The sequence below is a fragment of the Calliopsis andreniformis genome, chromosome 9 (genome assembly GCF_051401765.1).
Source record: "Calliopsis andreniformis isolate RMS-2024a chromosome 9, iyCalAndr_principal, whole genome shotgun sequence".
Taxonomy (NCBI): domain Eukaryota; kingdom Metazoa; phylum Arthropoda; class Insecta; order Hymenoptera; family Andrenidae; genus Calliopsis; species Calliopsis andreniformis.
This window is the reverse complement of record NC_135070.1, coordinates 8,189,414-8,206,169: the sequence shown is the minus strand read 5'-3', so window position 1 is coordinate 8,206,169 and position 16,756 is coordinate 8,189,414. Positions and strand designations below refer to the sequence as shown.

General features: G+C 43.0%; 1 protein-coding gene across 1 annotated transcript in view; it reads left to right on the top strand.

Moving 5' to 3' along the window:
• The first annotated feature begins 617 nt into the window (after positions 1 to 617).
• Positions 618 to 16,756, top strand: part of LOC143183566 (spondin-1) — a 153,917-nt gene continuing 137,778 nt past the window's right edge. Inside the window, exons 1-2 of the mRNA XM_076385139.1 lie at positions 618 to 722; positions 8,267 to 8,501. Of these exons, the coding sequence (XP_076241254.1) occupies positions 8,267 to 8,501 (235 nt within the window). The 5' untranslated portion in view covers positions 618 to 722. The remainder of the gene's footprint in view (positions 723 to 8,266; positions 8,502 to 16,756) is intronic.

Sequence of the window (16,756 nt, the reverse complement as noted above, 5' to 3'; positions counted from 1 at the left end):
CCAGCGCCGCGATTGTCACCCCGAGGAAAAGAAGGAACGGGTGGAAATGAATTTGAAAAGGCGTCGCGACGCGTCGCCTGGAGCCGCGTGTCGCGCAAGTCCCGATTTGAACCGACTAATGGCGCGAGGCGGCGCGAACCCAGCGGCCAATGGGACGGCTGGAAAGGGAGGCAAGCGGGTAGGTAGCGCGGCGGGACAGGTAGGGTTAGTCGCGGGGCACCGCGGTCCTCGCAGTACCGCGGCAACCCTCGAGTTGAATAGATCGCGTGAACCGTTGGCAGTGACCCGTCCGCGAGACGAGACGCGTCGTGTCGGGTCGTGTCGTGCCGTGCCGTGAAACGTGAGAACCTCCTTCCCTCTTTCACTCGCCACGCTCGCTCGCGACCAAATCCGTGCGCCGCGGCGCCCGTCTCTCCGTGCGCTGCTCCTCTCTGTCCCGTTCTGTTTCGCGCGCCGGAAGCTCGTCAACTCGTGGCCGAACGTACCCGCGCCCGTGAAACGTTCCCGCGCCATTACGTGTCCTCGTCCCTCGGTTCCCGTGCGACGATCGACTCTCTTGCCGCGGGTCCTACTCCCGAGTCCCGCGCGACGATTGTGTGTGATATGTGAGGTGTGTTCGGTTTCCCAGGTACTCCACTGCCCGCTGCTCGTCCTGGGACGCATAGAGAGATAGGACAGAGACTGAGAGGGAGAGGGACCGAACGTCAAGCATCGAGGACAAGGTAAAATTATTCTGTGATTTTCTATTGATACTCTATGACAGGCATGGACAACCTTTCCTAGTTCAGGGGCTAAATTATTATTTGGTCTCCGAGTAAAGGGCCAGGTGAAATTGTTAAATAAAGCAAATTAATATTGAATGAACTAAAGCAAGTTGCTACTTCATGATTTCTATCAGGATGAATTAGAAATACTTCGATGAAATAGATTGGGGTCGGTCAAAAGAAGTGGAGGGTCGGATTCGGTCGCGGACCTATGATATTTATTTGGTATGTGTCCACTTGAGGGTAAAGTGGACCAGTCGCGAGTTGCTCTTGAGAGTACTCCGAAATAGCGAATGTATCTTGGACACTCTCAATTAGTCTAAACGTACACCTATTGACAATCGATGATTGACACAATTGTCAGTCTAAATATCGATTACAGGCTGAATAGTCCTTCTTTTTCTATCTCACGAACAAAGACAATTGACATGTGAAATTTGTCGGTAGGTGTGCGCTTAGACTATCAACGCAGTGTCAGTGATAGCGAATACACTATCTGAGAGTACTCTTTGGAGCAACTCACGGTAGTTCTACTCTCAAGTGGACACGTAAGGTAAGTGTCCCAATACCTGGACACTTAAGATGTCAAATGTCCCAGTAAATGGACAACCGAGAACTGCATATATCTCAACACTTGAATCGCGTCTCAGTAACTGAACTATTTTATGATAATATTCTTTTTTCTTTTATTACTAATACTGGTTGTTTTTATTAGAATTTAAGATTGAAATGAAATAAAACTAGAGTTAGTGTCATCGGGACATGGTCAGTTACTGGAACCTTTAGCTTACCCTAAGTTAGATGGTTCTGCTTGGGTTTCTATTGTTTCTTGACACTAGGGTTCACGATGAAACAGAGTGTTTATTCTGTGATTGGTATTGATGTATACAGATAGTTGGTCAATGCAGCTGTGCATTGAACGTTTGTAAGGCACTCGGAGTACGTGGTTAAGAGATAGAGCTGCAGGATTTACAGCACGTGCAATTTGAGTCACTGAATTCGGAGTGTTAATTAGCTTGTAAAATTTGATTTCATACGGTATAAGCTCATTGTTGCTAATTTTCTATGGCCTGAAATTATTTGGAGCGATGAAATTGTACGTGCATGCATTGTCACTTTCATTTTCCATAGTACAAAACAGGGTACCATAAATGTGAGACTTTAGTAGAGCCTATCGCTATGAATTCGTGAGACTGTATCAGACAAGCACTGTATAATAATACGTGCTACATCCAACTAGTGTGGAACAGCAATCGAGAACCAGTAGTTACTACCTTGTTATAAGGCTTTAAAGTGTGAGTTTCAGTTTTTACTGCTATATCGATTTTCCGTGTCGCTTTAGGAGTTCCCTGAACCGTGAAAACGGTGCACAGGATTGATATTGAACTCTGTGTACATACGACTTGCTTTGACTTTTGCTTTCAATGCGCTTTCCCGAAGGGTGGGGCGAATGTTTTCGGTCATGTCGAAGCTCGTAAGCTCTCGATTGTTTCGCGAAAATAGGATGGAACAGGGTGCTTTATGCTGACTTGAGGTCACCTCTCGCTTGTAAACAAAGCTAATGGAGGATCTACAAGAGCATTAGCCCATAAGGTCGTATCGTATTTCTCGTACGACGCGAGAAGCCCGCGACCGCGTCCTGTTTTTCTCGGAATCGCGGAAAATCTGGATGTTTTCGCGAGGCAACTGGGACCTGTGAGTCTCGCTCGTTGCGTAATGTCTAGGCGAGTAAAAAGGGAAACGTGACAGCGAGAATCGAGGTTACGTAGCCGTGGAAATAAAAGTCGACGGACCATGGTGTTGCTGTATTTTCTCGCTTTTACGTGCCGCCACCGAGGGGTCGAGGTAAGTTCCGTATCATCGCGTGTAATTTTTTTCTAAAGCAATCTTCCGAGCTGATCAGGTGTTTGAAACTTTTTAGAGTCGATTAAAATATTGTGGTATTCGAAAGAGAATTGGATATCGATTTTAGAGTTAGGTGTTGTGAATGAATGATCGTAATTTTCTTCCTTTCATGCTATATTGATTTTTGGGTGCATTAAATCTTTAAGATAGATGCGAAAAAATATATTTGGTAGCTTAGCGTTTTTATTAGGCAGTGCAGTTTTAAAAATTGTACTCGAAGTTCCAGATATAATATGTTGTATTATGCAGAATATTATTAAATAATAATATATGTCAAAAATACAGTCTTCACTCGCTATAATTTCACGAGTTAGCAATAGCAAATATGCCTAAACATTTATATTTTTTTGTGATAGTAATAACATAAGACATAGTGAAGTTTGTCTTTTATGTTTGTACAAAGTGTACAACGACAGATGTCAGAAATTTTAAGGGGTGCGATTTAACCTGTTAAAGTAAGACGAAAATGAACATAGATGAAATTGGGCTTCAGGCTCTCAAAGTTCTTAATTGTTGAGAAAACACTTAAAGTATGCGTGAAGTGTGTCTGACTCGAGGCTTATTCTACTGATTTCGACGTTTCTGACTTGGAAGCTTTTCTACTTACTTCACTGTGTCTGACTTGAGACTTATTCTACTGATTTCGCTGTCCCGGGCTTGGCTAGTATATTGGCAGTAGAATAGGTTCCAAGTCAGACATATTTCACGAGAATTTTTGACCTTTCTGCAACAATTAATAACATTGAAACGAAGCCCCAAACACAATTTTATCATTCTTGATTTTCGTCTCATTTTGGCACGTAGAATTACCTCTTGCAATTTCAGACACTTGTTGTTCAACACTCTGTACAAGTAGAAGTCTACAGTAACCTGTTGTAGAATTTTCCCACCACCTATCTTCTTAGAAAATGTGTTAATTCCAACTTTTGTTTGTTACCTTATTATTATTGGCTTCTAAAATATTCTAATTACATTTGCCACTAAAAATATTTTCTTCTTCTAATATTACGATATGTTTTCTAATTTTAAGCTTTCTTTTGCTCAATTCTAAACAAAATATATATTGAAACTATATGTGTAATATTACCCGAGTAAAATTTCATAGTGTTATGAAACAAATGACAGAAAGCGTTGCATCGTGGAAATACATATCGTTGGTCGGAACACGAGCAGATGACGAAAGAGCACGGTTATACGTGGCGTTATGCGGTAGATTTGCGGATTTGTTATCGGGGGTTTGTAACCTGAAATAATTACAGTCTGATCGGGATCGTTCTACGCGTACGCTTCTCTCAATAGACTGCATCGTTAGATATCGTCGTGTTTATTGTCTCGTTCGAGCGTCATTCGTTCTACTTTAAAAACGGGGTCACATCCGCGCGAAAAATGAACCATTGTCGATGCAATCGTAGCTTTAGCTTTGACTTCATACGTCTCTCTCATTACGGTGTGCGTAAAATATCGTAGTTAAATTTCGAGTAAGCTCTCTTTTTGCTTTTGTTGCTTTCGCGAGAATTTAGTCATTTGATTTTTTTTCCTCTTCGTATTTCGACGATTTCGAACCCAAATAGCTCTGTGGAATTCGACAGAAATTTGTTGACGAGTCGGCATTGTCTGCAGTCGATTCGAGAATCGAGGAACGAAATTGATTGGTCATGTGTGTTTTATGCGATTAACGAGTTTTCGTGTTCCACAATAAAAGAGTAGGTACATAGAAGTTAGAGGTGGTCGATTCGGTGCGGCGTGCAGCGAGTTGGTCGAGATCGTGGATTTTGGGGTATCCAATTATCTCGAAACTAAAACCTGTTTGCTTTCTTCGTGAATATTACCGCCTGTTTCCTTTCAACATCGCCAGAAATATAATATCATAGTTTCAATTAGTTGCATTCTCCATAATAATTACAGATTTATGTGCTCTCCCTCTGTCTCTATCCTTCTGTTTGATTTCACGTTAATATGGTTATTAATGCATCGTGAGTTTCATCTCGTTATTATCTGATAGGAATTACGGTTGCGACTTCCAGCACAATTTCCTTGTTTAATTATCGCAAATGTATTAATTAATTGTTTCTGCAGCTTCGGCTGTTCCAATATTTACTCAGGAAAATAAAAAATATGATTCCTTCTTTTTAATGCGACCACTGATGGCTTTTTAAAGAGTATCAATATTAGCAGTACTGGGTACTTGTTAATATTAGCAGTATTTTATTCGTATACTTTTTAACATTACACATGTACACAGTAATACTCTAAGTGATCAAAATGATGTGCCTAATCCTTGTGTCACAGTACCTTCTTCTTTCTTCACTATTAATCCTTTGCACTTGGGTGCTTACTGAAATCACTATAGTACAACCCCTTTATAAATTCGCTACAGTTTTCATTATATCTAAAAAATCACTCAGAGAAAACAAGTGAATAAAATAGAAGCAAGCTGTCAGCTTGATTTTACCTGAGAAAAACAATTTCTTCCATAAGTTTATCAACGGATCATGAATCTTTAGCGAGGATACTTTTATTTCAAGGTCCATTTACCTGTTGTAAAATGAGTCTCTGCCTTGTCAAATACAATATAAGATAATTTCGAACAACAAAGGAACTAGCGACAAGTTCATATCGATATATCACTATGTAGCAGTTGCTCGACATACACTACTTCCACACACAGGATATAATAATTGCCATTACTTGCCGAAGGGTATTCATATAATAACAGCTTTGTATCGTTTATAAATGTGTCCACATAATATTCACCGAGCCTCTGTTATTCATTTTGCAATTATAATCCTCTCCAGAGGGCATCCACCCCAGTACAATAACGCACCCCCATTTGTTGGCAAAAGATTCGACCTTTCAAAAGGTTCGCGAAAACACGCGTTCCTCGGTAAACAGCGAACCAGTCGGTGAACAAAAAATAGAGAAAAAAGAGAGAAGGGACCAAGAAACGAAGGCAGAGTTACGTCTTCGGGTAAAGTTAACGACTGAGCAGAAGAGGAACTTCTGGCCGGTCGTATACTTTTAAAACACGCCCTCCCTCCCTCCCTCATCCCTTCCCGTCGCTGAGAAGCGGTCGAAATCGGTCCGGTTCCTCGGTCTGCGTCGCGACCGAACTTTTGTAACGGATTCTGGGGATGAAGCTCTCAAGAAATCCGATTGAAATTGAATATCCAGAGAGACGGGAGCGCAGCAACTTCGTCTTTTCCGGCTATTCCTCTCACCTCTTGCTTCCGTCCTCCCCCCGACCCCGATACCCCCACCCACGACTCCCTGTTCGCTTTTCCACCACCGTCTCGCTTTATTATTGCCTCGACTACACGGGGTCTGAGGCTCGAGCTCCAGTCGATTATTCTACCCTCGTTGTAAATCCTGCTGCGAGCCTGACCCAACTGGAAAAAGTTTGTCGCCTTTTTTTTCGTTTAAATGTTATTTAAATCTCGATCTGATGAGGAGGATGTATCGTTATCTCTTGTGATTGTGATGAAGAGCAGCGTGCGTGTATATTTTTTTGTAGGTTAATTAAATGGAGTATTTGTATAGGATAGTGGAGAGTTTATGGAAAAATAGAATTGAGAGTCGAGAGGAAGTGTGGTGTGGAAAGTTTAGTTCTGGTTTTGAGGTGGATGAAAACTAATGCTTTGAAAAAGTAGAATATTCTTTTATTATGGGTTTGTTGTTGTAACTGGGAGCCTTCCATAAATATTCTTTTTAGACATTCTTAGTTATATCTGCCTAGTGGAACTTAGAAAGTCTACGTTTAACTGTCAGTTACTATGATGGTAATATTGCAACAAAATATGGTAGAATTATTGCAATTCGATTACACAGAAATGAATATTTTTTTATTTGAATCTTGGAAGCTGAATTGATGGAAATTATATAATCTCAACATAAGGGTTAGAACTCAAAATTTTAAACTTAAAATGTGTTATCTTTTGCTCTCTAAGCTCGTTGCTATCAGCTCCAAAGCCCATAATGAAAGAACATTATACGAAGTAGCAAAAGAGTCTATGTAAGGCACACTAATCTACCTACTTCACATCATTTTATTATCACTAAAACCTTGCTAAGATTTTTCTCCTTATACACCCTATCGGTACAAAAACACGCGTCCATAAAGAGTTCCCTAGTTTACGACAAAATTGCCACTCCAGTAAAATCTTCGCACGTCTGTCGATGTATAGGTACCTACACACGAGAGGTGCCCAGGTTGACTGGTTCGCAGCATTTCGTTATTTACGTGCTAACAAGCAATCGTGCTCGCGACAACTTGTTGCTTAGCAGAAAATTTTAAACTTGGCGATCGTGGGACTGGGAAGAATTCCCTGCGCCAGATAATTGCGGTGTATCGCGTGCACGTGAGCTTCCTCGTCGATTCGCTCGATTAACCGTGGGATTAACTTTCAACCGTTTCAACGACTATTTCATTACTAGAGCAAGAAAGCTCCCTTGACATTGCTATCTGGATATAATTCCTCGTCCGAGCCAGGGGTACCAAGGGATGTTACTGTTTTCAGTGTTCCCAGAATCGGGGAAATGATTTCAGAGCACGATTCGATCGTAGCTGCGCTGGCGAATGGGGATCAAGGTGGAAGCGATTGATGGGAGATTCCGCGGAGTTTTCACGGTCAAACGTAACGCGATTGCGCAGCGTGTTGGAAAATGGCGCGAAGGCGACGTCGACGCGAAACGGGCGAGTGACGGAACAGAGTCGGTGGGTCGGAAGCGATTCGAATGCGATCTGAATTTTGAGTACACTGACGAATCTGCATATGTAAACAGACTGGGACACGATGCAGGGTACAGAGAATCTCCTTGAATGCACGCGTTCTATGTGTACAGCGTGTTTCATCATTCTAGAGAGCTTGTTGTTCAAGTTTTTGGCAGATGGGTGTGTAACTTTTCGGAAAATCGTGATTTGTTATAATGACACAGGGTGTGTGTAGCTACGCTGAAGTTTGAGTTCACTAGTTTTTGTTGGACAGGTTTGCTGAGAGGGTACCTCCTAGTAGGGCACGTTACAGTTTAACTACCCTTTTATTACCCTTTTAAGCTACGCAACTCCACGCAGCAAATGGAGTACTCGTGAGACCTACAGGGTAGGGTCGATCTAACCTCGATTACCACTCAGGGAATGGTCTTGGCTGATCAGAAGCTGATATGGTAAAACTGTGATGATTGTAGGGAAATGGGAAAATGCGTACAAATATCGATATTCGAGCAGTTATGTCGTACCTAGATGTTTTTTAGAACAACCAGATATTTTAATTCTGAAAATTTTAACAATTTTAAAAGTTGAATATTTGAAAAGCTGAATATTAGAAAACTTCATTGTTTGAAATGTAGGATATTTGAAAAGTTAAAATAGAATATTTAAAGTATTAGGACACGTGAGTAATAATACATTTAGAAATTTCAATGTTTGAGAATATGAAAATTCGAATATTCAACAATTCATTGACGAACAGGCTAATAGAAATTTTATTATAACCGCATAATAACGTGTTGCCTAACTTATCGGGAAACTATTAAGGAAACAGAGAGGGGAATTGGAACAGGAAAGGACAGCGTGTTCTAAATATTTGTTAACGAATTTTCAGATGTTTGGCGCAAGGTGGTTCCAGTGGTCGACGTTGCTGTTGACGTTGCTAGGGACACGGTTGATGTTGGTGGTTGCCCAGTGTGGGTCGTTCGCTCAGGACAGGCAAGAGAAAGAGGACAAGCAGGATAAGTTGGCCCTGTATAAAGTCACTTTAAGGACTTACTGGTCGAGGGCGCGATTTCCACGACACTACCCCGAATGGAAGCCACCCGCGCAGTTCGGCAAGCTGATCGGTGAGTCTGAACGCTATTTTCCCATAAATCTCAACCACCTCTCAGCTCTTGGCAGCTTATTTCTTTGTAAATCCGCGAGATATCATCTCCGCAAACACGTCGAATCTACCAACCACCGTGCGAGCACAAATCCAAATACCATCGCTAGACAGAGAAAACCAAGACGCACGATGCATCAGAAAATACCTTAAAAGTATTTCGATCACAAAAGTCTTCCCCGAAGAGGAAGAAATTTTCCTATTGTTGCGAAGCTTCGCTCTCTCCATAAACAAGAGGAACACCCATATTGGTCGGTAATCGTCGCCCGCGGGGGAACAGGTGTCGCGGGTCCCTTATCGTCTATAAATTTCCCTAGCGCCTCGTAACTCCGCGACGCTTGGCATTTTCTAGCCGTGACTGCGGTGGCGACGCCTCCCCGAGCCCCCAGCGTCGATGGGGAGAATCGAAAGTCGAATAAATCAGCTCGACCCGGTTGGCTTGCTCGCCAGCGGCGCAGCCGAGGACACGTTCGCGCGCCAGAAATGTCAAATTCGAATTAGAAAGGCACGCGTTTGCCGAAATTGAATTTCGGTTTAAAGACCGTCCTCGCATTCTCGGCTCTCCCGTGGAAAATCGAGGGTGGGTCGAGTCGATGGGGTGGAACGAGGGGCTGTAGGATGTGCTGGAGAGGAAAGGACGGCCGAGCGAAGGAAACAGAAAAGAGGGAAAAGCGGATATGCGGGGAATGCGAATGCGCGGCATTTCCAGCGTCGACGGCATTTTGTTTTACGCTCCACGGGGGTGAATTCGTGAATCGTTAGCGTGCACGACCTCGCGACCCATGGCTCCCCAGGATCTCCTCGTCCTGCGAAAACTGATCCACTGAATTTCTCTGCTGTTGTCATTAAGCCAGGACGCTTATCGCGCGGGGCGTCGTCGATTTTGCGCAGGAATTCGAGGAATTAGTCGGGTTCTCGCTTTGTCAAACACGGTTGGTCACAAAGGTATCTGGCTGCGATAGGCATTCGGCTAATTTTATGGAAAATTATGTGACGCCGTTTAGAAACGGTGGAAGATCCGCCAGCTCTGACAGAGAATTTAACAATTCTTTTTAAAAATTGTATTCCACATTCTCCACTTAATTTTTAACATGAAATTAATTTTTCATTTTTAATATAGAATTAAAGTGGAGAATGTGGAATACAATTTTTTGTTATAGTGTTAAAATTGAGGTTGATGTTTTGATTGGATACGGGCGAAGTCAAATTTTAGACACCTGAGAGGTTCAAGGAAGTAAGGGGAATAATCGTAGTCTGACCACTGACCCAATCTACTGTAACGTAGAAATATTACAGTTTATTGTTCACTTCACTCCTTCAGCTCTCTGTTACAATTTTTGCTGTTTCTTTTTAGGTACTTGAATAATATATAGGAGACTATCTTTAATGGTAGGTGTATCTTTAAAGAATTACTTTGTTTTTGATAGACACTATCTTTTATTAAAAGACCTCTGTATAAGATAGTGTGATTGTTCATAGGAAACATGGTATTTTATATCAGGAAATTATTTTAAGGTATCTCATATTGCAATACTGCATATTTGGTCTTATCAAAAAAATGTTCAAAAATACTCCAAAAAATATTTTATAATGCAGATTTATAATAATTTCCACGCAGAATACACTAATTATCACTTTTTTCATTTATTTTGTCAGCTGAGGTCTAGACTGCTCTGAATATCAGTAGAAAAAGAATACCCAAATTCATTTTCAACAAATGTTTAGTAAATCCTTCAAAAAGACTGTAGTATTGCAATTATGAAGCACCTCAATTCTGTCCACTGCCCAGCCTTTGTGATCCACTCTACGTCTGTTACGCGACGCGTCCTTCTGTCTGACGACGACCGTCCCATTCTACTGTGCGTGGTTCCATTGTGCCGCCACGTTTAGGAATCTCCGTAAAACAGAAATTGTTCGTTAGGAACAGCAAGGGGACGCGTTTTACGCCGCGTACGTGACCCTTTCCCTATTTTCCAGCCAGATAGATATTTTTATAAGACGAGAGGTCTCTCGAGGAACGCTTCCTCGAGCTCGAAAACCTTGGAGACCCAGTGAAATTAAAAAGAAGGTGAAAAGGGTCGCGTTTTCCGTCCCAGAAACGCGAGATAGAGGGTGCAAAAAGTACATGGCTGGCAATAAACATTGAAGCGAGAACCTCGACCGAAGTCCACAGAGAGGGGATATGTGCTGCGAACTCGAAACCAAATCGAACGAAACACGGCTGGGAAACGTAATCGAAAGTTCTTTACGACGATTCGTTGCACGACGGCTAACCCATAGCTATTGAGGGGGTGGCATCCCCCCTCTGACTACGCGTTCCTCGGTGCCTTCATGAGGGAATCCTTTCCAGAATACATCCTACGTATATAGAGAGGAACGTGCACATTCGATCGTTAACGGTCGACTAATGGAATGGAATTCGCATCTTTCGACCATCGTCTCCCATTCCACCCACGCAACGTTTACTCTGTTTCCTCCGCCTCCAGAAGGAACGATAAAATCGACGCGGACGCGTTCGCGTTGTTGTCTAGTAATCCTCGTCCACTCCTTCTCTTTTAATTCGATTTTTTCTTTATCGATCCCCTTCTATCTCCAGCTCCCCTTTTCCTTCTTTTCTTCTCTGCTTTACTTTTCCTCTCTTCCGTTTCCACCGACCAGGCTCGGTGTCGATGTGCCGCGCAGCGTTATCGCTACGAGGCGAGAGCGTGTTAACGCGTGCCTCTAATGCCGTCGGGATTGAAGCGGACGCATCGACGGTCACGTAGACTATTTCCGTATTTCTCCCGATATTGTCCCAGCGAGATAGTACGCGGCAGCTTTTGCATTAGCGAGGTTTCGTTTGGCCGCACAGGCTCGAGAATTCGAGAGCACGCTGCCAGAAATACGGGGTCGCGAACGTGCGCGGGAATTAATAAAATATCGCAGTTGCTCGCGACGTTTATTTCGCCGATATCGACGCGCCCGTATTATGCTCGACGATGCTTAATTACTCCGTTTTGAAGCTCGTTGGAAATTGACGCTCTTGGGGGTTGGAGGACTCTTGTGCTGTTCAGTTGTTTTAATTATTATTTAATGCAGCAGTTGAGTAAGCAAAGAAGTGGGATTAATTGCTTTAAATAGAGTAGCTTTGATGAGTCCTGGCAAGTGTCTGTGTTTGTATGAATTTGATTATGGTGGCATTTTACAGGGCTTAAGGAGGACATGCATGATTTTGTTATTGGTACTTTTTTAATATTACAGAAATTTTAATTTTTTTAAATACAGATTAAATTTTTTCTCATAATATGTATCTCGGAATACTCTTGAAACTGTGACCACTTATACATTAATTTAACTAAATTCCTGATTTAGAACAGCACTGAAGAATCTCCAATCTCTGAAGGTACTTTATCAATAATCTCAATATTCGTACCAATTCCCCACGAAATTCCCCATCGAAATTCTACTTCACATACCCAATTACTCCCAATTACTTTTTCTATGTATCTTTCGATACCCCCGACAATACCTAACGCGAAACTATAAAAAACTACGCCCACTTTGTAGCGAGTTCCCATTGGAAACGCTCCACAGAACCAGAGGGTCCCTCCATAACCACGGCTCACTCAAATCCCAATATTTCTCTTCGAACTCTAGGCATTACAGTCCCTCAGCGAGAGTAGCCCCGCTAGCAAACTACGTTCTACTAGCAACTCGAAATTACCAGCGATCCGTGCAGAGTTGGCCGCCGTAAGCGTGTCACGAACGTCCGCGAAAGCGTAGCCGAAGTTTTGACGGGACGTCCCGACGCGGGCGTGCATGCGTGGATCGGGTGAATCGGTGGCCGACTGGGAAAGCTAGACTTGATAAAAGAGGGAAAAAAGGAAACACGGAAAGAGAGGAGGGACGAGACGCTGGTTCTCCCCACCGTGAAGTTTTCTCTCGCGCGGACGCTCCAAGGGCCGTTTCTAATTATTCTTCTCCCGAGACACCCGCAGCGCGCGCGGTGTTCTCGTTATTTTTTTTTTCTTTTTTTTTATTTATAGCCGCGGAGCGACGGTTTCGAGTAGAGAGAAGCGGAAGGACGGGGATAGGAGAACAGTCGACTGACGAGAGGTGGAGAGAGAGGAGCGAGACGAGCGAGGGAGAGGGTGCAGCGAGAGAGGAGAGAAAGAGAAAAGGAGAGAGAGACTACCGAGGGTGTGCCCGAGAGCGAAGGGGGCGTAGGTAAAGAGGAGAGGTATTTTTAGCTCGAACCGAGAGAGTCGGCCTCTCGGTTTGCTCCCGTTTCTCTCTCCTTTCTCGTACACCAGCTGCGCTCGAATCGACGCCGAAAAGCAGCAGAATCGAGAAAAAATGATGCGCTGTGCACCGCGACTCGCGGCGGTGACGTACGTATTTGCACTTCGCGCCACTTCCCCTTTGGATGCGCGCTCGCCGAGAGCTGCTCCTTGATTCTCTGCGGCTGATCGGGTATCGGTCGATTCTACTCGTCGACCGAGATTTCGGTGACAAACAGTAGGCGCGGTCGTTCGTGGTCGTACCTCGAACCCTCGCCAGTGGAGGGGAGCTTCCGAGAACCGGAAGCGCTAAAAGCGCGCTGAGTGGCGCGGCTGAGGAAAAGAAAGCGGGCCAATATTTAGTCGACGAAATTCCTCGTTCCTCTTCCTGTTTGTTCAGTTGCCTCGCGCCTCGTCGACGCAAGAAATTTGTGATCGCTTGGAATTCGTGACGATTGGCGAAGATTCTTTTTTTTTACTGCATCTGACTGAAACGAATCTCGCGAAGAGCGATATCACCGCGCGTGTTTTTCTAGAACTCTACGCGTCGCGAGTTTCCTGAAAACGGGGCGTTTCTTGCTTGCCCCGTAATGCAGAAACTAAATGAAGTCCTCTCTCGGTTTCTTTCGCTCCTCGGGCATCCTTATTCCGGTGCATTCTCCGCGTGTGCCTCAACTGGCGGATAAAAAGTCGCGGCCCTGACGCTTGTTCAGCTCCGCCGACCGTGGATGCGTTTATTAGGCCTGCTGGTTAATTAAAACGAGACGCAGACGCGAGGCCCTCGGAATTGAAGTTGCAGGTAATATGAATAGCAGCCGGAATGGGAGGCGCTTCCCTCTCGTCGGCTCGTCTCAAAGCAGCTCATCTTTGCGCTGCATCTCCTCGGCTCCTAACTACTCACCTCTTGTCCTCGATATGCTTCCCTTATTTTTTTGCGCTTTTCATAAACAGGGAGAGCGTTCGATTCTTTACCTCAGTTGAGAGAATTAATTTGATAAATGATACTTGTGTTTGGGTGGACCACCTTCTTAAAGGATTCTAAATTCCTTGTTTTTCATTCATTAGATATGTTTCATTATTTGGATCATACATTTATGTATTCTGGGTTGATAGTAGCTTCTGTATTAAGTATTTTAGTATGTTTGTATTTTTCGGTACTTCTTTATTCCTTTCTGATTTATTTCATACCTGAATCAATGTGGTTCCACTGTTTTCATAGGGTTATCTAAATATAATTTTGGAACTTGAGCAGAGGATTCTTATACACCCATGTGGTATATTCCCCTAGTGCGTTTTAAATCTTATGAGTTACGAAATGCAAGACTATTCTACTGCTTCCAAAGTTAAATAAATTAAAGGAAAACTTTACGAAGGATAGTTGAAACTTTTAAAGTCTCGCTACTTTTATCAATTTCTACTATCTTTATCAAGTTCTTCATCTGCTATCCTACATCGTCAGAAGTTTCAGCAAACGTCAAACGCATTACGTCCCACTTTGCTCGTGAATCGGCTCGCTTTGTAGCCGATTCATCTTACTAGGGCATCTCGATACTCGTCGTTTACGTCGCCCTCAATCGTCGATTCTAATCACAGCCCAGCGTTCCTTGTCACTGTACAAGTTCGCTCTAGACGCAATCGTAGTTCATAGATATAGAATTTATGACAAGAGCTCTCTTATTGAGAGCTTATCACTTATATTCACGGTGCTAATTTTTTCATCGATGATCGAGTCGTTCCATAAAAATATCATACGAGATTGCAAGTGAAATATTTGTTTACACGCTACCAAGGAACGACGCCGTCAGAACTATGTATCGATTGGCTTTGATGCCGCGGTGTAAACACATCCGCCGCTTCCTGCAATATACTGATGAGCTCGTGAATAATTTGTGACTGCAGGAAATGGGCGGAGCATGAGAAACGACGCGAACCAACACTCACAGACTACTTGTTATTTTTCTAAACTCTCGACTAAACGAATTGCCTGGCACCTGGGAAAATGAAATGTTTTTGTAGATTCTATCCAGAAGAAAAATAACAAGTTTGAAAATGGAGCGAGGAAATCTCTGTCCCATGGAGGCTGTTGGCAAAAAGTTTGAGCAAGTGGATTAACACCACGTATATTTTTGTTATTAGGAGTTTTTCACCGAGTTGTAATAGTTAGAATTAAATACTCTGTGGAGGTGCGATTGAAGATAGTAAAAATTAAATGTAGATATATTGATTTAATAAATAGATGCAACTTTTAAGGGATCGATTTGAAGTAAGTAGTTCTCAAGTACAAATTCATGAAAAAATTGAAATTTTGGTTTGTAATACCAGTTTATTTGGAGACTCAAATACTAAATATCTCCGCAGAAATACGCTTAATCTCTCATAAATAATATTTCTCATGACCTACGACATTAAAAATTAAAGAAAGTATAGTAGATAATACTAAAGCAAATACAGTATCCTCAGTCTACGATTATCCATGATAAAAAGAAATTCGATCCTTCTTCACCGATAAAACAGTGAAAAGGAAGGCTTTCGTTTTAAGCGGATAACGAGGAAGCAAAGCCCCTCGAGGAGCGCAAATTGTCCCGATATCGGACATCCAGGAATTCCAATGGTGTGCAGGGGGTGCGAGGGAGGCAACTCGAAACGAGCGGTTCCGAGGGCAAACAAGCGGCAAACACCTCGAAGACGATCAACGTACCGTCTAATTTGTAGTTTGATTCGCGGGGTGAGGCAGTTTGCTCTAAAATTATCCGCATTTTACGAGCAACACCCGCGAAACAAAACCAGCATCCGGTTTCTCGGTGAATACACGGGGAGTTGCCTCTCTCTTGTCATTATCGCGAGCGCGGGCGCGAGCAAGGACAAGCCGCAAAGGGTGAGCGTGAATGGAGACGGGGAGGCAAGGAAGAGGGCAGAGAACGGGAGGAGGACAGATAAATAAATAGAGAGAAGACAGAGAGTAGAAGGAGGAATACGACGAAAAGCTTTCTGTAGCAGATGTACCGCTCGCATCTGAAAAGCATCCCTCCGTGGGGCTTTTGTTGATTTAATAAACGCGAGCCCTCGAGCTTACCGCTTCGACTACGCATTGTCGTAGCCCCTTCTTCCACCCCCCAACTCTTTTCGACTCATCTCTTTTCATCCCCTTTCTTCCCGTCTTTTTTTTCCTCCAATTTATTTACTCGGACCCTCATTCTTCCTTCCTTGTTGCTTTTTTGTCGCCATTGCCTATGTTTGCGCGCGGTTTGTCCCGCCCGTCGAGAGAGCACTCTCTCTTTCTCTTCTCTTGTTTCTCCTCAGTTTGCCTACCTTTCGCTACAGCGCACCATTACTTTTGTACCGGTTTAATCTTCCACGAACGCGTGGAAAAACGAAGCCGGGGGTAGCATAATGGGGGATCGAAACCACGCAGTTTGAAAATTTTAAGAGGTTTTGTTCTGGGAATCGGTTCAGTGCTTTAGACTGGGGGTGTTGTATCTTTCTATTATTTATTCAGATACTGAAGCGTTTGACTTGAATCTTTGAATTTGTTTCTGTTCTCTTATGAAAATTGGCACGTTATATTTAAAGAAGAGTTGACCGTTTTACAATTCAGGAATTTCGGAATTAGAAAATAGGGAAATAAGAAAAGGGAAAATCGGGAAAATGAGGAAATCGGAGAAATGGGGAGAAACCAGGAAAATGAGAAAATAGAGAGACGAGGAAATGGGAAAACAGGGAGGTCAGAAAGCAGAGAAATCAGGAAGTAGCGAAATTGGAAAACAGAGAAATTAGAAAGTAGATAAATAGAAAAAGGGAAAATCGGGGAAAATGAAGAAATTGTGAAAATGGAACGTTGAAAATATTGGAAAATATGGGGAAACAGAAAATTGGGAAAATTTGAACACCCGAGCATTTCTCCAAATATTTTTCCTAATTTCATTGAACGCATCAAATTTTCTTTTTCAAAATGTTCTCT